This window comes from Chroicocephalus ridibundus, chromosome 14 (genome assembly GCF_963924245.1).
Source record: "Chroicocephalus ridibundus chromosome 14, bChrRid1.1, whole genome shotgun sequence".
NCBI lineage: Eukaryota > Metazoa > Chordata > Aves > Charadriiformes > Laridae > Chroicocephalus > Chroicocephalus ridibundus.
In genome coordinates this window covers 12030330-12053010 of record NC_086297.1, presented here as the reverse complement: position 1 = coordinate 12053010, position 22681 = coordinate 12030330, and the positions used below count along the sequence as shown (strand labels likewise).

General features: G+C 47.1%; 1 protein-coding gene across 1 annotated transcript in view; it reads right to left on the bottom strand.

The window, feature by feature from the left end:
* STX8 (syntaxin 8) overlaps positions 1 to 22681 on the bottom strand; it is a 117283-nt gene that overhangs the window by 82791 nt on the left and 11811 nt on the right. Inside the window, exons 5-6 of the mRNA XM_063352377.1 lie at positions 17679 to 17803; positions 16151 to 16243 (exon numbers count right to left, since the gene is read on the bottom strand). Coding sequence (XP_063208447.1) covers positions 16151 to 16243; positions 17679 to 17803 — 218 coding nt within the window. The remainder of the gene's footprint in view (positions 1 to 16150; positions 16244 to 17678; positions 17804 to 22681) is intronic.

Below are 22681 nucleotides of genomic sequence, written 5' to 3'. Positions count from 1 at the left end.
GTAAAAACATTCACAAAACGAGATGAGAAAGGGTGAGAGAAGCCCAAACTGCCATCACTCTCCCTCCCTTCCCCCCAGCATTCCTAATCGTACGTTTTGTAAAATGTAAAGAAGGAAGATACAGCATCAAATAGCCCCTGTAACCGAGGAGGCTGGAGACGCCAGGAGAGGGGACCAAAACCACACCTGCGAACGAGAGCATCCCCCGCAGACCTTTAGCTCCGCGTCCCTGCGGGTTCTTCGTGCCCCATCACGAGGGGCTCCAAGGTGAGGAAAATGAGCTGATTTCCCGTGGGCAGCACGCCAGCGGCACAGCAAAGGGGTTAAGTGCTGCGCCAGGAGAAGTCCCAGCAAGCTTCTCCTTGCCACCAGCCGAGATTCAACAAGCAGCCCCTTCCCTAACAGACATCACCACACACCTGACAGCCGCCCACCCCACCTTCGACCTGCCACCTCTGCACATGGGGCAGACTGAGATCTCAACAAATGGATGCCAAGCAAAGACCTTCCGATGGCCCCACCCTGCCCCAGAGGGAAGAATACAGAGCTCAGTACGGCAAACCTACCAGCAGGTTCTATCTGTTGTCTCTAGTTCTGGTCTAGCACGAGTAAACTTTGAAAACAAGTTTCAGAAAGCGGAGAGCAGAACTGGAAGGGAGGAATTAGACAAGTCTCCAGAATGACAATCATAGAATAGAATCACAGAATGTGTTGGGTCGGAAGGGACCTCTCAAGGCCATCTAGTCCAACCCCCTTCCAGTCAGCAGGGACATCTTTAACTAGATCAGAATGAACTCAGGAAGAACAGGAGGTTACTAAGAGTCATCCACTAAAAGTAATTTTCAGTCAACACAACACCCAGATGTGAAGAACCTCTCCTGCCAGTGCTCTTCTACCTCCCCCGTGCTCCCCACCACTGAATATCCAACTCCCTGCTTCCAGAGTAAGCACCAACCACTGGGGGTGAAAGCCCTGTAACGAAAAGGAGGAATACGTTGATTTTTACATCCAAACCTTCAGACCTTCCCTTACAAAAGTCTTGTGGTCTCCAACTATGAAAGTAATTTTCCGTTCATTGAAAACACACTGCCCACATGACCCATAAGCAAAACTATGATAGTTCCTATTGTAACAAAGCATCAACTGGAGGTTTTCGGTAAGAAGTGAAGTCACAGCAGACTGGAAAGTACTGCACTTAAGCTAAATAGGCTCGATTCAAGTCTAAGCACCACTACAATTACCTACGGTCAGGGAAGTACCATAGAACAGTGGGGAAAACCCAACGATCGACTCTGACCCCAGCTGCCACGCAGATGCACCAGTACCAGCAAAGGCACCATCCAGCCCCAGTTCTCGCAAGCTCTTTGATCATTACCACACGGACGCGTACCACGCTACAGCCTTCTCTCTCCAGCCACAGGCTGGTGCTCTCAGGCAGCTTGGTCCCAATAAGAATTTCCAAGTGAAAACGCTTATTTATAACGGGAACTATTACATAAAAAGCAGTCTATGTCCTAAGCTCAACCAGGAGGAAGCTTTCCTCCCAGCTTATCTGATTTTCTATTCATTTAAAATATCATGTTTCGGAAGGCCACTTTAGAGTTCAATTCACACTGCTAATTTTCTTTGGCAAAAACCCACGTTATCTACAAACATTGGTTGAAAACCCAATTACAGTAATGCGATACCCACACCCCGTTGCATAGCAACTGGATAACACGGGGATACGGAAAATGTTGATATTCCAAAATAACAGCAGGTAACATTGCTCCGTCCTAACGGCAAGCAGGGCTACGTCAGTAGGATGCTGAGGTGGGATACAGGAGTTCAAGAGGCAAGGAACGCCAAAAGAAGAGAAGCCTGGAGAGGAGAAGGCTCCGGGGAGACCTTCCAGCCCCTTCCAGTCCCTAAAGGGGCTCCAGGAAAGCTGGGGAGGGGCTGTTTGCAAGGGCATGTAGCGACAGGACGAGGGGCAATGGTTTAAACTAGAGCAGGGCAGGTTTAGATCAGACATTAGGCAGAAGTTCTTTGCACTGAGGGTGGTGAGACCCTGGCCCAGGTTGCCCAGAGAAGGGGTGGAGGCCCCATCCCTGGAGACATCCAAGGCCAGGCTGGATGAGGCTCTGAGCAACCTGATCCAGTTGAAGATGTCCCTGCTGACTGCAGGGGGTTGGACTAGATGGCCTTGAGAGGTCCCTTCCGACCCAACACATTCCATGATTCTATGAAAATGCAGAGGTCCCCCCCCCAGTCCCCCCACCTTCCTTGGGACACTGTCCCAGACTCCCCCAGCCTGGAACGATCCCTCCCTGTGGCACTGTCCTGGCTCACAGCTCATTCCTGCCAAACGCTGTCGTGCTGACGGGCATCTCCTGCTTTCTCTGCGCCTGGTGAGCCCTACTCCAGCCTCTGAGCACAGGAAAAGGGTAAAGTTCTACTTACACCCGCGAGCCCAAGGCAAATCTGGCCCAGGGAAACGTTAGCTGGAGAAAACGAAGTGGACAAATTAACAGGTCTCTATCAGAGCGTCTTCAAGGAGATTTCACAGCTCAGCCAAGTCGTGATGGATTTTTCCTCAGACTAAGGACCATCTCAGAGGCCATCGGTCCCCTCCAGCATTCCACATCTATGCTACAGCAGAGATACTACACCTCTGCAACGTAAAAGCAGTTAGAAGAGTTTCAACACAGAAAAATAAATCATTCCCAAGTTTCCTCCCCAAAAGTCACCTTTTTCCCCACTATAATTCTCTCGCGTGAAAAAAATAAGCCCACGACAACCAACCAGTAAGAAACAAGAATCTTCTCTCCCCCCTCAAAAAGTGAGGCTTTGCTCCGCAGCCTTTGCGACGGGAAGCGGACACGGATCACCTCCCCAGCGCTGCTGCAGGGCCACGGCCGTGGGCGTTCGCAGCCGGGTACCAACACAAGGCTTTGGCTTCGTCAACGGTAGCTGGTTGTCTCGTGTCAACGGTCTCTCTAGTTTCAACACAGCGCTATAAACACAAAAGCCAGAGTTATCCAGAAAAAAAAAACATTTTGAGAGAGTTTATGCCAAGCGTTATCTTATTTTTACATGAGGCCTGCCCAAATCAGACCAAAAACAAGCTCCTGAAATCTCTGGCTGTACTCGAAACCAATATTCCAGTTCTGCGAGCACCGAGGGGATGCCGTGGGGAACCCTGGAGTCTCTGGTCCCCAGGTGAATCCATCGGGCGCCCTCCTTCGGAACTGGGAGTCCCGCGGCCTCCCCATCCCACCAGGGCCAAACTCATCACTTTATCCCAGACAAAGGTATCCCTTGAATTCCTACCCTGAGCGGGGAAAAAAAAGCTGTCGGGCCCAGATGTTTCAGACTAAAGACTCTGGACTCAAACCAGCATTTTTCAGCAAAACCTGGGTCTACGAGAAAATTCCCATGAAAATTTTGAGATCAAACACCGCTGGAGTTATTTCAGAGCAACGGGATCTACGTAGCCAGAAGACATATTCGACAGTGCCCCTGCGCTCCGACGCCAGCCGGTTCATATTATGGTATATTTTTTTCCACGTAGATGATTTACTCTCTTCATCCTAAAGCGTTTCTTACAAAATTCTTGGGAGAGAGTAAAGAGGAATCTTGTCTGCTTCCATGCCCAAGACCTGCACTGCTGTCACACGGGAGGATTATTCCAGTCCTCGACGACCGACAACAAAAGCAGCTCACGGGGGGGGCAACACGCCCATCGCACCCGTACCTAGAGATCAGGGGGGCAACAGGCTCGGGCAGGGAGGCAGAATATTTTTCGCAATGCACGGCGCCAACAGGATAATACCTGTATCGTCTTATTTGTTTTGGGTTGTATAGGGATAAAACACAGTTAAATACATCAGCAAGTAAAAAAAAAAAAAAAAAAAGGTTACGCTCATAGTATTTATTCCATCCAAGCTTGCAAGAAAGTTACTTTATTGTTTTATTTACAATAATAATAATAGTACAATTATTTTATCCGGTTTTAAGTGGTCTCAGGAGGATGCTTTAAGATACCAGCTTCACCATTTTAAAAGTTATTTTATTTATAATAATAGTAATTAGAGTACAATTATTCTACCTGTTTTTAAGCAATCTCAGGATGCTTTAAGATCTCAACCTCACCATTTTAAAAGCATCTCACCTTTACGTCACATTAATTACGTTTATGACTGAAACGTGGCTTTGAGCAAGCGACTGTTCCCAGCACTCTCATTCCCGCTTCCATCTAGTTGGGATGAACACGCGTCCCACAAACGGGCAGCCGTGGGGCCGATTTCAATGGCTGAGCGCAGCCAAGGATTACCTGCCACTTCCAGGTTTGACAAAATATTTAAGCAGTATTTAAACAAGCAAGAAAGCCACGTCTCCCATTCGAATCCTGCACAACAGAGATCCGTCTGCACGCGAGCGCTCCCAGCAACCAGCTTTTATCCTGCTTTCTGCTCTCCCTACGGTCAGAGCATTGCGAGACACCGCATTTCGTTTCCTGGTTCTGAGAGGTGCTGATTACCAAAGCGATTCCATATGTTACGTTTATTTATTGCAGAACAGATCAGCAAAGAACTGAAACCGCCTGGCGACTGATAAACGCGATAGGGGCTATCAATTTTCAATAGAGACGCGACAAGCGGATCCGTGTTTCAGGCTGCCCAGTAAGAGAGCGGTGCTGGAGCGGCCCCAGCACCAGTCTGGAAGGGATTTTCCCCGGCACTGCTGGGAGAAGGTGGTATCACTGCATCCATCCAGGCTCTCACCGGCTGCCGCACATATTTTGAACGTTTCACCGTACATCAAGTGCCAACCGTCCAGGCTACAGGAAGGGTTGCCCTGATCTCAACCCAAAACCTGAGCTCTGATAACTAACAGTTATCATACTCTACCACCTCACCTCAACTCCATGCCACCGCATCCAAACTCCTTTTCTTAGAATCATAGGGTTGGTGGGGACCTCTGGAGATCACCCAGTCCAACCCCCTGCCAGAGCAGGGTCACCCACAGCAGGTGGCACAGGAACGCCTCCAGGCGGGTTTGGGATGTCTCCAGAGACGGAGACTCCACCACCTCTCGGGGCAGCCTGGGCCAGGGCTCTGCCACCCTCACAGCAAAGAAGTTCCTCCTCATGTTTAGGTGGAACTCCCTATGGTCAAGTTTGTGCCTGTTACCCCTTGTCCTGTCCCCAGACAGGGGATACTCTTCTCCACCTGGCACCAAAGTAGAAGGTCTAACACAGAAGAGGCTAAAATCCCCCCATTAAAAAAAAAAAAAAAAAAAAACAAAAAAACCACCAGCTCCCACAATCCCTACAGGCAAAACTCTGGCACTTAGATTTTCTTTAAAACCCAATATCCATCAGTTAAAAATTGCATGACAAATCCACCCACAGAGCCGCACCTAGGAATTGTTGTCTCACTCCAAGCCCAACTTCTTTGGGAGCAATGACTGCCGCTGGATAATTTCGCAGAATCATAGAATTGCCCAGGTTGGAAGGGACCTTTCAGATCGTCGAGGCCAACCATCAAACCGACACCGACAAAACCCCCACCAACCCCCATCCCTCAGCTCCACGTCTGCCCGGCTTTTCAATACTTCCAGGGATGGCGACTCCACCACTGCCCTGGGCAGCCTGTTCCAAGGCTTCATAACCCTTTCAGTGAAGAAACTTCTCCTAATTTCCATCCTAAACCTCCCCTGGCGCAACTTGAGGCCGTTTCCTCTTGTCCCATGGCCTGTTCCTTGGGAGAAGAGACCGACCCCCCCCGGCTACCCCCTCCTTTCAGGGAGCTGCAGAGAGCGAGAAGGTCTCCCCTCAGCAGCCTTTTCTCCAGGCTGAACACCCCCAGCTCCCTCAGATGCTCCTCACCAGACTTGTGCTCCAGAGCCCTCACCAGCTCCGTTGCCCTTCTCTGGACACGCTCCAGCCCCTCAGTGTCTTTTTTTGCGTTGTGTTGGACACCAGTCTGACATCGAACAAGTCAGCACCAGTGATTTCAGGCACAATTAGCCATAATCACCAGAGGACTCTACGACACAAGCACCGGAGAAGCAATATATTCTACTTCGTGTCTAGGAGAAAAGGAGAGAGAGGATGGTTTCTCCGTGCAAAGACAGGAGGCAAGATGAGCTGGGAGCACACTCGGAGGTAATGGGAAAAGCAGGAGAATCTGCTGGAGAGTGCTCACCAACCCGCTCGCGGTGAGTAACTCCAGTTCAAAGCACTCTTCGGATTCCAGCAATACCTCACGATAACACCATGCCCAGAAACACGGGTTTCTTATTCTCTCTTGTGTTGTAACCGTTCAGGTTTCGACCCTACACGTTTTCTGGGAAATCTATTAAAAGCCTATTAAGCAGCCGAGAGCCCACTCCCCGAAATCACCATGACGCAAGAGCATATGGTTCCTACCGAGCATGACTTCCTCCTAAGCCTGAACATCACCTTCTTTCCAATAACGCCTGGGCAAGCAAGTTATCAAGTGATGCGGGACAGAGCAGTCGCCTACTTCCCCCCCCCTCCCCCCATAAATCCTCAAAAAATCCTCTGCGAAGAGGAAGGGACAGAGGAAGCGCTAAAGTTAGAGTCCTTGAAAGTATAAACTGAAGTATAAACTCTCAAGCTGCATGTTCATCGCCACAAATAGGAAACATTTAAAAATAATGTTTTATTTTTAGCCCAAGTGGTGCTTAACGATTCGAGAACGAAGCGCTGCCCAGAGACAGCGATGTGTCAGCGGTTGAAAGCGCCGGAGCAGCCGAGTCCCGTTCACGCCGAACCCCAGCTCCCGGGGAGCGAGCGAGAAAGCCTTTGGGAGCCTGTCCCTAACACGCAATTAAAACCTTCCCTGATCCAGCCAAAAACCCGAGGGACGGGACTCAAGGAGAAGGAGCCAAATACTTTGGTATTATCTAGGAGGGTAAAATAAATAAAATTATCCAGAACCTCCCATAACAGTTTCCTAGATCTTCTAGCAAAGGTTGTTCTGCACGGGACAATTTATTTCCTGCCTTTCTTTTTTGCAAGCAGCGTCCGGAAGGTCAGGATGTATAATTTCAGCCGCTCACAGACGAGTATGGGCTTTACCAAAAAGGGGCTGTAAAGGAGAACAGACCGTGTTTGTGCCTCTCGGCTTCTTTACGACGCATGACAGACAGCCACCCCAAGAAAGTAGGAAAGCAGGCTTAGGAAAATAAATCCCTTCTCCATGGTCTCAATTTGAGATTTTTTTTTTTTTTTTTTGAACAGGGGGGGAAAAGCTAAATTAACTCGGAAAAAAATCATCAGAGTGTTGAAATATCTACAATTACAGCTAGGTTTTGTTTTCTTTTTAAACAGTTTAAATCAAATGCCTGAAGAAGCAGATGGGAAACTCTCCTTTGCTGAAAGTTGAGGCTTATATCCCTCCTAGAGCTCTCCGCAAGCCCTGCTAGAAAACGAAAGACAAGACTTAGCAAAAAAGATGTTTAAGGTCATAATTCTTATCGAGAAATCCTGAAAGACTTAAAAAAAAAAAGTCAGAAACTCCTTTTTCCTCAGCGGTAATTTCTCCAGCATTTCTTTCTGCTCCCCGTGAAGACAGATGAGGGAAGACAGCTTCCCCCCTCCCCAGCGCGGTGTGGGTGAGGTAGGGATTGACTAACTGTGGAAAAATCCACATAATTGAGAAGACAAATGTTGAACGGTTATTTTACGGCTTGAACTATTCAAGGAAAAACGCGAACCGTGCCAAGAGGCCAGACAGGCTCATTGTGTACAAGTGCGAGCATGGAGGAGCCCAGGCACATTTCAGAAGGGCAAGGCTTTTATCCTCATCCAGGTTGGGCCTTGCTGCTTTATCGCTTTCTGTAAGCGCTGTGTCAAGCTGTAAAAAAAAATACCGAAAGAACAAGTATCATCTCCCGGTATTATGTGTACATAGAGCGGAACAACAAAACTACACACACAGGCGCAGTAGCACGACCCGCTATTAAGGCCATTTGTTGCTTCCCATGAGAAGGCCTTATTTTCAGTCGCTTAAAACGATGAAAAACTTTAACGACTCAGGCTCAGGATCCCCAACTTGGATGTCTGCTTCCAGATGAATTTAAAAAAAAAAAAAAAAAAAAAAAAAAAAAAAAAAGAGAATTCTAGTTTCAGCCAAAATACCTCAGCCTTTTCAGAACAATGCGGGTTTGGCCACGTTAGGACTCTCCAGTGGCCCCAGGAGCTACAGGACCCCAACGCTTTTGCCTGAAGACACACACAAGTTAGAGGGAAATGGAAAAGGACCCAGAAGGGGAACTAGTTGAGCAAGAACTCTGGAATACTGACGGGTGGTTTCAAAAGTGAGGATGAGACATCCAGAAGGAGATATTAAAGATCAACTCAATAATAAAAGCGGCAGAATGAGAAGTCTGAGGGAAGCCAAGTTGTAGAAGAGATAGGAAAGAAAGAGCTAGAGAAGGTCACAACAGAAAGCAAGAAGTTGTCCATCTCCTGCTCTAACCCAGCTCAAGCTGCCAGGAAGAATACACGTTCTCAAAGACAGCCCAGGAGAGGGACTTCCCAACCTCCTGACGCAGGCCCCTTCACTGCTGTTGGGAGGATTTTCCTGCTCCTTTTGACCTCAACTCAATCCCATTGCCCAAAGCCTTCTCTCTCCCCTCTCAAACCAGCTTGTTTCATTCTTCAAGAACCTTCTCAGCTCCCCCAGCAGTTCGTCTTTCCAGGTGGGTCACACCTCACCGTTTCAAACCACCCTTTAGCCTGCCCTCCAGGCGTCTCCCCAGGTCCACGTTACCTTGGAGGAGTTCTGGCCCCACCTGCATGCTGTCCCCTCCTCGGAGCCAAGCGTAATGAAGGATCACATAATTCTCCAAACAACACTGGCTTGTACAGAGCCTTTTCCACAATATTATACTATTTGTGTATGTTTAAGAGTTGACCCTATACACTATACTCATCTTTAATTTGATTGAACCTCACAGAGGAGTCATCCTTTGGTAGCCTCACTGAATTTCACTCTAGTTTCTAAAGAGCGTTTGGAGGAGTTCTAGCATTGCTCCCAACACAGCTGCAGCCTTTCCACCTGCGTATCGTACAGGAGTTGAGGAAGCACACTGTGTACTTCCTCATCCATCTCCTTAACAACAAAGCTGAACAGAACCAGACAGACCCACACAGCCCAACTCAAGACATACTTCCATTCCAACTAATTTCTGAGTATAATTAACCAATCCACGCCGCATCTGGTGAAGATTATTCATTTGAACCCATGCTCCCATAGACTACTTACAAGACAGCCTCGTGAGACAGCATCCAAGCCATTCTCAAGTCGAAATGACACCTAATTCTTCTCCCCTACTCATAAGGCTCTTCCACAGAGTAAGGCCAAACTCATTTGACACAACTGACTCTTAACAAGGACTTATGTGAGAGCCACTGGAAACTCATCTCATCAATACTTACAAATAGTTTGCTTTGCTGTCCCAGAGCTCTCCCAGCAGGGTTTGACTGCTAGAAACCCATCCCACCAGAGCCCGAGAGGGAGCACAAAGACGCTTACGCCTTATTCTTACCCCTGCTGTCAGCAACCGTCCGCGAAGCGCGCAGGCCAGACATCTCACCTCTCTCACGCTGCTCCACATCATCCAACACCGGTAAAATTACCCTGTCAGCGTACGCTGCAGGGGTCCCTGTGTAGGTGTTCTCATCTGGCTGCCAACCCAGGCTTGGAGACAGATCCGTACAGCAGTGGCTTCCTTGGCTTCTTCAGGTTTTTGGGTTTTTTTGGGTTTGGGTTTTTTTTGGGTTTTTTTTTTTTTTTTTTTAAGAATACCCGGAAATTTTATAGATAAATAAACACTGAAAATGCTATAGCAGCAAACTCATAATTAAAAGGTTAGGAAATAATGCTATAAATAATACTACTTTGCGTAAATACATTTTTTTCAATCCAATGCAACCTCAGTGTAACCTTGGTTTTCATTACCCAGCTCCTCCAGCAGGCCGCGCGGGCAGGGCTTTACTTCCCCGACAGAGACCGGGTATTTACCCTCGTCTTCCAGCACAGGGCAGCATTCCTTACGGACCGCATACAACTCCAACTCCGCTCTGAAGCGTTAAAAGCTTCCTCCCAGACCTTCCAACGATGCCCCTCCTGACAGTAAGTATGAGCGTCTTTTGACAGCTCCCTTGGCAGATGAAACACTATCATCCCCAAGTCAGAAGGAAAAATAAGAAAATTAACAATTAAGGTGTATTTTGGATGTTCACTAAAGAGGGTTTGAACCTCTGTTTAAAAAGCCGCGTATAAACCAAACCTTATTTATCCTTCCAAATGGCAGTTCATATTTTTTTTCATGTATATGGTTTAGTGGTGGATTTGGCAGTGTTAGGTTTACGGTCGGACTCGATCTTAAACGTCTTTTCCAACCCAAATGATTCTACATTCCCCAGTACTTCATGGAGGATGGACTGGATGACCCTTAAAGGTCCCTTCCAAGCCAAACCGTTCCACGATTCCTTACACCCGGAGCGCAGCCTGCACCCATTTCTGTTAAGGGCCAACGCTCTGCAAACCAGACCCCACGACGCCAGGTCAGAGACGCAGAAGGGAATCGCTCCTGAAAAAGCTCGGTTAAGATGGTTAAGCACCATCACACAGAGCTCCTGGGCCAGAGCAGAGAGAGTTTTATGCTCTAAGGCAACATTTATCTGCTGCTCCTGCCACAAAAACCGCTTATAACCCCTGCCTTACTCACGAAACATTTCCCCACACCTGGAAGAAATGAGGCAGGCGTCTTACAAATAGTTTTTGTCACCACGTACGCTAAACCCGAGCCCAGAAGAGATTGAGTCCTACGCACAAAACGCAGCAGGACCCGCTGAAAACAGCGTGCAATTGTTTTAAGCCTAGAAATACCACGCAAGAAGTGCCATCGAACTTCAATTTTGGCATTCCCCAACTTCTGAGGGTTCCTATTGAGACTAAGCATTCCACTATTTAGATCGCTCACGACAAAAAGCAATGTTTTAACCACGGGTGTTAATTTTTCCCCTAAGAAGGGTTAACCCCAACCCTACAGCATGCAATAAAGACAGAACATTTCCCCAATAAAACTGAAGTCATTTCTATTCTGTAAAATAAGCTCGAGGAGCAAAATAAAAAAAATCTATCTGCGTAGTATGAGGTCAGTCAGGCTACGGATGGTTATTTTACATCTGCATATTGAAAACACATGCGTCTCCGTAGGGTTTTTAGCAAACCTGAACCTGCTGGTGCTCAGCCTTTCTCCGGGAATGCTGAGCACCTTCAAATCCCAACGAGCAGAGGACCCCAGCCATCTCGGAAGGGGATCGACGCAGTGCAGGATTGTAACTCTATCCGATGAAAACGTATATTGTTTAGACAAGATGATGAGCGTTTTTTGGGTTTTTTTTAAATTTGAAATTTAATCTTTAATCATTTCTTATTTACAAACTGATCCTAACAATGAGGTAACATATCCGCAGCCGCGTTGGTTTCTGTCTCATAACTCATACATATTCCATACACAATGCTAATTAGTTTGTCTTATAGCAAAAATGGTCTTAATAAACAGAAACGTGAAACGACTTCAGGGTTCCTTTTTTGATTATGCGATAGCCGTGTAAAATAATCTTTAGGAGAAGCATTGATTGTCCGGGGCTATCTGTAGCAGAAGCTTGTGGTCGAACGCTGCCCTAGGAGAGATGAATCCCATCCCTCCTGCACTACACCCGATGCTGTTTTCAGCAAGTCTCTGCATCACCAAGAATACTTTTAGCCCCTCTCTCTGGTTTTACAAGAATAATTCTCTGCGTTCCAGCTGCTGCTGTCTATACCCAGGGCTCCGGCCTCAGGTGGAGTCTCTAAACTGCGTTTCGATGGAAACACGTCAGGTTAACAAAAATTCTATCCCAGGCAAGTCACAGGCTTTGACCACCCAACCGGCACCCAAGAGCTGAGTCCACCTCGGAGGCTTGTGCGCCATCCAGTACGACCGGAGTTGAGACAGCAACCTTCATTTTGCAAAGCTCTTAAAAAAATAAGAAATAAATATACAAAAATAGATAATGCTTCAATTTTTGGTTGGTTTTAGAAATTTGACTTTGACAAGAAATGTAAAAAATGTTACATAACCACGTAATTCAAGCATCATTATGACAGATCGTTCACTTAAAATGAGCCGGTTTTGGTTAAGAACATCCTGAATATTCCCTCTGTATACAGCATTCACTTGACCAGTACAAGGACGTAAACAGCGGTCTGGCTTTGTGGCTTATCCGTTTATGAACGCATTTATGCTCTGACACAGATTTTAGACGAGCCAGAAGCAAAAGATTCCATCCTCGACAGCGTACACCAAACGGAGAGCAACACGGTGAAAATGCCAAACGCTACACATTTTGCGAGCTACCACTATTTACCATCCCTCCCAGAGTACTACAGTCTCACGCAAACACGCCACGACGAGAAAACAACATCTCTATAAGGGTAAAACAAACAGCATTCAGAATTTCTGCAAGCATTCTTCCAAAATTATTGCACTAGATTAGATTGCCTCACCAACGGGGCCAGAGGCCATTTACACTATTTTCTTTCTTCTTCTTTTTTTTTTTTTTTATTTATTTTTTTTTTTTTACTTAACAGATGAAAGGATTACAGAAAGTTTTCTGGGGCCAAATTTGGAATTAATGATGGGAAAATTCTTTTGCTAATCCCCCATCTCTCCCACTGCTAGCAGACTCCCGAGGCTGGAAAAAACCAATGTCTCCTGGTACCCTGCTTCTACTTTGCTCATCAACGCAAAATCCTACGCTCGGGAGGTTTGGAAAGGACCCTCGGCTTTGCGCAGAGCCGTAAAATCTCAAGGACAGAGCTATACTGAAAATCAGAGTAAAGAACAACATGAGACTCCAATTAAAACTTGGAGGCGGCGCAAGGAAATCAAAGGATGGGACTCATCTGCTGAGGGTAGATGTCTGCCGAGCAGCCACCTCCGGCCCAGCCCGGTCTCAGTGGGGACAGAGGGGCTTTTCTGGGACACACTGTGCCCTGCCCCGAGGTGGAGGTGCCAGGCTGGAGGGGTGGCACCTGAGCAACCCTCCTGGTGACACCGAGGAGGCTGGGAGGGATGGGCTGGAAGACGCGGCGTCGCAGGGAAGTGGAGCTCAACGAGGGCGACAACCCCCAGCCCACCCGAGGAGAGGGACCCACTCTTCTGGAGAGCCCCGCGACCACCGCAGCCGGGCTCGTTTGCGGGATGCCCTCTTACGAGCCTCAAACATCACTCCTCGGCGCCGCCTGGCAGCCCACCAGTGGCGTAAAAATAGATACCGCCGAGGAAAAGCAAAAGTTTAATCATTTTTCAGTCATTTAACAAACACAAAAGAATTTACACGTACCAACTCTACTGGAGAAGTAAACTTTGCATAATTAATGGGGATGCCTCCGATACTTGTGCATCTGCAAACGCACAGCTACACCAACTGGCACTCACGGGAAAGCGCCTCGGGCCACCTCCAAGAGCTGGGAAGAGCAAATATCTCCGCTGAACAGAGCCTGAACTGCCAAGGAAGGAAAAATCAGGCCTGAATAACGGGTTATCTGGAAAATAACGTTACCCAGCTCTCCCTAAAGCCCGTTTCATTAACTATCAGACATCACCAGCTACTTCTGAATTAAGCCATATTTTATCGTAACGCCAGCACAAGCTTAAAGGCACTAATTAGTTGCAGAAGGTGGGAACGTCCAAAGCAGATCCGGGAAGTGGAAATGAAGCTTCTCGCAGAAACGGGCAATTTGCTGGAAAATTTGACTGGAATAAAAAGAAACACTGATGCAGCACTTAACGAAGATGAACTTCCCCTGCCTCCCCCCAACACAGACAATGCCATTATCACTCAGCACTAGGAAGGAAAGAGATTCTGAGCGAGGGGAAATTCCAGGGCAGTTATCCTCATCAACCTGAGCGGGTAACAGCGACAGGAGGTTGGCAGAGCGCCCGAGAAGGCTGCAGATAGTTAAACCCAGGGCATAAAATAAGATGCGTCAAAGGAAAGTAGCCCCTGGAAAATATTGCTAGGGATTTCAGCTTTTCCAGTGTGCCAGTGGCAATGAAACACCCAACCATACCCTCCCCCCCACCCCCACCGTATCCACAAAAAAATAAATAAATAATATAATTTCCCTGTATCCACACTTAAAAAAAAAAAAAAAAAAAGAGATTGTATGAAGTCAGGGAAAACACGGGAGCCGCTTGCTCGGCAGCGCTGAAGCCAAGTGGTGAGTAATCTGGTCCCCTGTCCGTAAGAGTCAGATTATTCCCCACCTTTTTCAGACTGCTTCGGCATCGACAAGCGACACGCTCTAGGCTCTATTCTTTATCCTCGAGGTTCGAGGACGGTGAGGAGCAGAGGCAACTCCGCGTTTCCTCTTCCCCCAGGATCTGGCCTGCGGTCGGCAAGAGGCAATCCTCACCGCTTTTTACTCCCAGCATTCCCGAAAGTTTCCATCTTTTGGGAAAGTTGCCTGTAGCTCAAAAAAAAAAGAGCTCGCATGAAAACGTTAAGAATTCCGCTCTAGGCTTGGTAAGTGTCTGTAAGACAAACAAAAAAGCCTGGCACTATTCGCATTATTTGTAAAAAGGAGGGTTAAACGTATTCCCAATTTCACAGATGTTTCAAGGCATCGCCGCTAGAAAAAGCCCGGCGTGGTCACGCAGGAACGCGATGGTAAAACACACATTACCTTCAGGGTCCCAAAAACATAAGGATTTGAGGAACCTTCCCCTACCCCCAACGGAGGGAAATGGGACACAGACAGTGTATTTTCCTGATGAGAAACCAAGGTTTCACGGAGAATTAGTAAACACGCTCATGCTTCCCACCTGTTTTCTATTTAGAGCAAAAAAAAAAAAAAAAAAGCAATTAATATGACTTTTTCAACAACGGTTAATAGAAGAAACTTATGAAACCGAGATTTCTAATTGAAAATGTCTTTACTCACACGAGGCAGAGGATCAAAATATGACAAGACCACTAAGCACAGTTTCCCCCAGCTGCGCAAACCATTTCTTAACAACCTCAAAATTAATAAACAAAGACATATTCTAGACATTTCATATCCCTCCTGGATTTAGCCGTGTACGCAAGGCAAACACAAGAAAAGCGTCCTCTTAACTTCACTCTCAGCTGGAACAGAGCTCCCGAGTAGTGCTTCACGTTACGGGATCGTTAATAGGGAACCCCCTCACTCTGAGCAAACATGCAGAGAAAGACAAGGGGGGGGGGGAAGGCAGGTCCAGGAAGAAGCCGATTTAAGCACATCATTTATTAGCAAGTAAAAAGACATTTACCTTCTCAGTGGTTAAGTACAACACAACCCAAGGATAAAGCATATGGCTCGAGTCTTTGTGCAAGGGAGAAAGCTGGCAGGGTTCCACGGCTCTAATTGAACTATTACCGTATCGTAAGAAATGAAAAAGTCAGAAAGACTGGAGGATCTGCTCTCCTAGGGACGGTTTATGCCATGCCAACAATCAAGTGAGTAACAAAGCGTATTTAACAGGAGAGCAGTTCCACCATTTGGATACTGGCTCATTTTAAAAGAAAATAGGTAGCCTTCTAGTTCAATATCGCACTTAATGTGATCCTACTTTCCATGCCGTGAAACCTTCAAAATCCAAAGCGCTTATGGCAAACACCACAACGCTCCTCCTTTAACCGCTGCCTCAAGACTTCCGTTTAGTTAATAAGGAAAGACGCAGAATAAGAGTACTCAAGCGAAACCCAGCAACACACAAAAGCTGCCATAAAACTGACAAACGCAAAAGATCGAGCGCAAAATTAATTTTGTACTTTGTACAAGTAATCGCCGATCTTTTCTTTCAAAAGGCAGGCTCGCTAAAAATATCCCAAGCGTTGCACATTGTACGCGCACAACGGGGTATGCGGTGAAACACGAGAAAACAATCAGGTCATGAACGGATAGAATCGGCAGCGGTTGTTTGTAAACCTTTACAGTATTGTCTTGTTATTTTGTGGGCTAAAAGCAGCGCGGTTGTACGAGCGAAAAAAAAAGAATAAATCACAATCTTACATAAAAATGAGGCAAAAGGAGTCTCCGAGTCTTGTTCTTACCATTCTGTTCATCCAGTTCATTCCCAATTTCCTGCCCCATTTGCTTCTGCCGGGATATGATTGAAGAAAGCGCATCGAGTCCAGCATCTTGCTCTGCACCAGAAAAAACATAGATAAAATTACATGAAAAAAAATTGCTGATATGCCAGGCTGTGTACCATGAAAGATGCAGAAGTGAAGAAAAAGACCTACTCTGTGCTTAAAGAGTTAAAACGTATGAAGAAAAATACATCAGCAGAACATGAAAATGAATCCTTAGGGCAACAGCACTCTTAAAATAATGTGAATGATGGGTAATTAATTTGTCTGCTCTGGCTGGGACATTTAGTTGAGGGTCTCGAAAAAAAAAAAAATAAAAATCCAAGAATTCAACATTCAGCTGTTACTCAATCATAAATGGAGGAGATTTTCTGGCACAGACATAGAAAGCCCTGATTAGCCTTTTTAAATTTTCCAAGAAACTTTTAACATGAATAAAAGACAAACAGGTGATGCAAACACCAAAGAATTCAACTAGATTTTGAGCTGCAAGAGGATACGGAGTGCCTGGAAGAGAGCCTGAGACAGAGGGGACACGGGGGGGCAGCTCTGCTTTGATGCGCTCCCACCAGCTCTGCAGACGCTCCTTCATCCACACCACCGCTGCTATCCCAGTCTGCGGGCACCACGCAGGCCTTGCTAAGCGCCTTCACCAAAACACAGGGTTCTCCTTGCCCAAAGTCCTCAAGAAGGGGAAGAAGAGGAGATGCTGGAGGCTGGGCTGCCAGTGCTCCGACAAACCTCAAAGCAGCGACGGTGCACGGAGTGGGAACTGCGGCCGGCTGCAGTCCGGAGCCAGAAATCGTACAGGGTGGGCAGAACCCCCTTCCCCAGGACGAAGGTCTGGCCCCCAGTACCTCTTCCAGTAATCAAACTGGAGCTTGAGGTTTCTCCTGGACCATCCGAAACAGAGTTCCTGCCATTCTCCTGAACTGTAGCTATAACTGTTGTTTCACATGCAGACTGAAGTGGGTTTTAGCTGGAGATTGATTTTTATTTGATCACTTCCAATACTTTAATGGCGTAGAAGTTACCTCATTAATTACCTGATGCCCTCAGGCTGAGGTTTTCCAACACTTCCAAAGTCAGACGCTGAGGGCCAAAATCTAAAGACCCGTCTTAGGTTAGTTAATTCTTACGTCATTCTCATTCAACGATACACCTAACGTTCCCCAGCCTGAAGCGCAGCAGTAATGCCACTACACTCGGTGCAATCAATGAGATCTCCACTGCAAACCAAACCCACGAGTATGGTCAAAAAATCAGGGATGCCCTGTAAGGTCTTTGAAAATTTGATTTAAGAAACTTCCAGTTAAGAATACTGCGAGCACAATGCTGCTCCTGGACGTACAGAAAACCACCACCTGGAACTATGACGTTTGACAGCTTCCAGATAATAAAACTTCAGCAGAGTTATTGTATTGACGTTGTAGTAAGGGCTCCTCAAGGGTCCTAGCGATGCTTATAAAAACGAGAAAGACTCTCGTACCTTCTATGATCCTTCGCTGCTGCTGCCTGAGATCGCCAAAGCCAAGCCCTCTGGTTTCCTCAGATTCTTCCAAGAGCCACGGGTTGGTTACGCCTCGTTTGACCCCTCCCGTCATTAGGCTAGATCTGAAAATAACTCGGGTAAATAATTTTCAAGACAAAAGCCACTCATCGCATAATCTGTGCTCGCAAAACCGGCTGACAGAGGTGGAAGCGTACGTATTTGTCGCACTCCGTGTGACACCCTGCAACCGGAGAGGGCATTAGCCAAAAAGCATCCGACAATCCCGAATAACAAATACACCTCGCAGGCTCCGTAACGCTGCCTAGAAGTAGTAAGGCAAGAATAGGAAATAATTTTGGGGTGAATGATTAAGCTACAGAGTGAAACGTGTACCATACATTGTTATATATATTCTTATTAAATATTGTTCACACGTAGGACACGCAGCATTCAAAACTGCTACAAAAAGAACCGAGTTCCTGGGAATACACATCTTTTTCATGTATTTGCTATTGTGAGCAAAAGAAACGTACGGAAGCAGAGAGGTACAGCCTGAAAGCTTCCAACAGCGAAAGGATCAACACGTTAATACAGATGCAAATCAGCTGAGACTACTAATTTTCTGCAATCCTGACCAAACCTAATAGGGAACGCTTCTGCGTTTCAACAAGCGTAGATGGAAGTGACACAGTTACTCTCCTGCATTTCCTAGTCCGGCATCAACGCCAACCAGAAGCCAGGCGCACACGCTCTTAAACGAAAGAGTAATCAAGTTACGGGTTTTCTTTTAAGAGAATTATGACTTGAGGTTGTTCGCTTTGCAGACCCTTCCCCAGTTACAATGGAAAACAAGCTTTTCGTGTCCAAGGCGCATAAATTCAAGTAGTAAAATGAAATGCCACTTAAATATTTTTCTCAATACCAGATTTCTGGTTTCCGCCTTTCAGCTTTTCATCGGTTTCTCCTACAAGAAAAACATTACAGGACAGACTGCGAGCGACTCGAACCCAGAACTGCAACTCGGATTTGGGGTAAGAGTCGTTACGAAATCGGGTCCTCAGCAGCGGGACAGAAGTAAGAGCTTTTCCTTTCTGCTTCGCTTTTTTAAAACTCCATATTTTATTCTCATTTTACCTTTGCCCAGTTCTTTCCCAACGCGCTTCCACAAACGAAACAAGAATAGAGCGCGTTTTTAGGATCTTGCAAATTTTAGAATTTTTTAATTACGCTAAGACTGATTTTTTTTTTTAATTTTTTTTTTTTTTTTTTTTTTTAAATTGAGTCCAGGCACCTTCTCTTTGAGATATACTGAAATACAGGCATATGCTTGAAATCAAAGCAAATTTTGTGGTCAAAACCCTGTATCAAAAGAAGTTAACTCTGCACAAGCGGAGCTCGGAGGAGTTAACACACCCTGCCGAGGGACGCTGGATCCTACAGCAAGGGTATTCAACAAAACCCAGAACTGGTGCCCAGGAGCTCTTTGAGGAATTACGGTGAGCTAGAGACATCTCCTGGCCGTGAGATGAATCAACGCTGCTGAAAAAATAATTCATCACCACCTGAGTTTTGGGGCGTCCATAAAGTGCAGGCACATACGCCCCCGTCTGTGTGCAGCACACGACACGCTTCATATCCCAGCCAGCTGAATTCGAGAACATTTGATTTCTTCTCTCTTAAGATTTTAACGTATTCTTTCGACTTCATCTCAAGGTAATGAATTTGTCAGAATGAAAAAATAAATAAAAAAAGATATATTTTTTTTTTCTTTTTGCGACAGGACTAGGAAGTGCTTCTTGTAAATCACAGCATCTCACTTAACCATCCCGTTGATGCCGGAGAACCGGTGCAGAGCAGAACCCAGACAGCGCCCCCCCCATCCCGTGCCAACCACCCGCTGGCCAACACGAGCGACATCTGAACCGGAGGAGCTGGGATTCTTCTGTATTCCAGTCCTTTGCACCAACATTAAAACTTACAGCTCATCAAGGCAGGGAATCGGGCTTGATTAGACAAAGATACACACCCCTGAAATACAGTTTCACACGTTACCGAGCCCTCATCGGTGCTTTGGGTGCTTCGGTGCTAGAAAATACAACACCCTCTGGTATTTTCTAGCCCAACAACAACAACTACCAGGTTCACAAACCTGGACACCACGGCAGCAGCGCATTTCGGAAGACGCGAGGATCGTGACAGTCCACCCAGCTCAGCAGTTCAATTAGCGAGCGCCCAAAATCCAGGGTTAACACCATCAGGCAAAATTACTTAAATAAAGCAAACGGGACATAAAGCTCTTCGCTTGCTGCAAAGAGCACAACTATTTCTGCCTGTTAGAAAAAGGCCAAGGCAAGCAAATTTGAAATAATTTGCACTGCTCGCTCTCTCCCTCCCCCCTAATAATCTGCCCTGTTCTTGTCGGTTGGGTCATGACAACGGGTCTGCTCGTTACAATAATCTTTTTGACATGTTTGGTAACTACCTTCCCACACAACACAGCATAACTTCCTACTTCCTCTGATCTTACCATGTTTCGCTTTGGTGGTGTGAAGATTAAAGCTTATCCAATTAGCCACCCACTGCCTCCGCCAAGTTAATCACGTAAATCTTTGAAACCGTCACAGAGCAGTGGAGTGTGCGGATAGCTTTTGATTATAGGAGCAGATTTAACTAATTACGAGGCTTAGCAACGCGCCCAAGTATAAAAGATGATGGGGTTTAAAATCAGGGAGCTATGTCACTGCTTAACAAGGGAGGGCTTATCTTCCAGAAGCCATTGTTTCACTGATAATTCTTATAAAACTTCCCAAGTTACTTAGATTAGTCAACCAGCACTTACTTTAGACCAAGGCCACACATCAAGGCTTACAGCTTTAGAAGGCCGATCAGCAAGACTGAATCTTAAACAAAACCTGGGTCATATGACAATTGGTTGCGTGATCACTTGAACATTCCCCTAACGACCCAGTGGTACAGTGGGGCTCTTTGAAGTGCCCAGGGCACCTCTGCTGGGCTGCACAGGTCACTCTCGGAGGGGCTGGCGAAGGAGCGGGGGCATTCTCTCACTTACGATTTAATTGCTCACACTGGCAGGCAGCGTACCTTAGGAAGCTCCACGCTAGTAAATAAGACAAGTATAATTTTAACATAGAATCACGGAATGGTTCGGGTTGGAAGGGACCTTAAAGCCCACCCAGTGCCACCCCCTGCCCTGGGCAGGGACACCTCCCACCAGCCCAGGTTGCTCCAAGCTCTGTCCAACCTGGCCTTGAACCCCTCCAGGGATGGGGCAGCCACAGCTTCTCTGGGCAACCTGGGCCAGGGGCTCACCACCCTCACAGCCAAGAATTTCTTCCTCAGATCTCATCTAAATCTCCCCTCTTCCAGTTTGAAACCCTTCCCCCTCGTCCCATGGCTCCCCTCCCTCATCCAGAGTCCCTCCCCATCTCTCCTGGAGCCCCTTCAGGGACTGGAAGGGGCTGGAAGGTCTCCCCGGAGCCTTCTCTTCTCCAGGCTGAACCCCCCCAGCTCTCTCAGCCTGTCCTCACAGCAGAGGGGCTCCAGCCCTCCCAGCATCTTCGTGGCCTCCTCTGGCCCCGCTCCAACAGCTCCATGTCCTTCTTGTGTGGAGGGCTGTAGAGCTGGACACAGGTGAGGTCTCACCAGAGCAGAGTAGAGGGGGAGAATTACCTCCCTTGACCTGCTGGCTACACTTCTTTTGAGGAACATATAAAACCAAAGCTCTCTCCCTCTCCAAAAATCCTGGGAGAAGCCATACAAGCACTTCCAAATCCCCTCCTGGTCCCTTCCCAGTGCAGACTTCCCCACCAGAACCGCTCGTGATTGAAGCCCACAGAAGGGGCAGCATTCCCTGCAGCTGGCACAGAACCTCCCCGGCCTCACCAGCGCAAGAGCCAAGAGCAGCATATCTCATGTTCAAGGAAATGCCGTGTTGCTCTTGACATGACCTACCTGCAGTTTGGTTAACTGGTGTCCCACTGGCTTCACTGAGTGGAAGCTGCACAAGCCAGCTGCACACGGGCTGCCAGACATCCCGCGCTTTGCGAAACACAGAAACGGGCAAGAAACCCCACAGAGGAAATACGCCTTCCACCAGGGAAGCGTCCCCAGGGAAGGTTACCTCTGTTACAACATTTACACTCACATTTTCATAGAATGGTTCAGGTTGGAAGCGACCTTAAAGCTCATCTAGTTCCACCCCCCGGCCCCGGGCAGGGACACCAACCACTCGAGCACGTTGCTCAAAGCCCCGTCCAACCTGGCCTTGATCTTTATTTCACAGCAGCCTCACTTTCCTACACGAACCCTCAAAATAGACACCATGATAAACCATCAGAGATTAATCTTGCTATCAAATATTATCATCTTCTTTCTCCACCATCCCTCACTGTCTACGCAAGACTGCACACAGCACAATACTAAATATATTCTAAACCAGCTTGTATAGTCCTCATCGAAACAGTCTCACCTCTACAGCCCACATGCAGTCTTTGGGAATGAGAGAATTATAAGAAAGGAGAATTCTTTCCAGAAAAAAGCTGTAACTTGTGCAATTCCATCCAGAGAAAAGGTATAGGGACCAACCTACTCCTGTGAGACTATCTGTCCTGTTCACAAAGTGATCAACGACTCCATCACCTGCAACTCGCACCTCTCCACCCTCGGTCCCTGTCGGGACAAGACGCAGCACGAAGTTCACACCTGAACCGGCAGCCGAAGTCCATCTGAGCACAAGCAACAGGAACATCAGCCTCCAAGCAGGTCCCAGCTTGGCATCTGTTCTCGCTACAGAGCCAGAACAACCCAGTGGCACCGCTGGTACAGAAACAACCTTGGGCAGGAAACTTCTGGTAGTTTTGAGCATATTTAGGAGGCAAAACGTAAAGCACGGAGCTCAGCCTTGAAAGCTGCCCTCCTACTGACATTTCTTCCCGAGGCTAATGAGCGTTAAACATTAATAACAGGCATGCAGGCTCAAC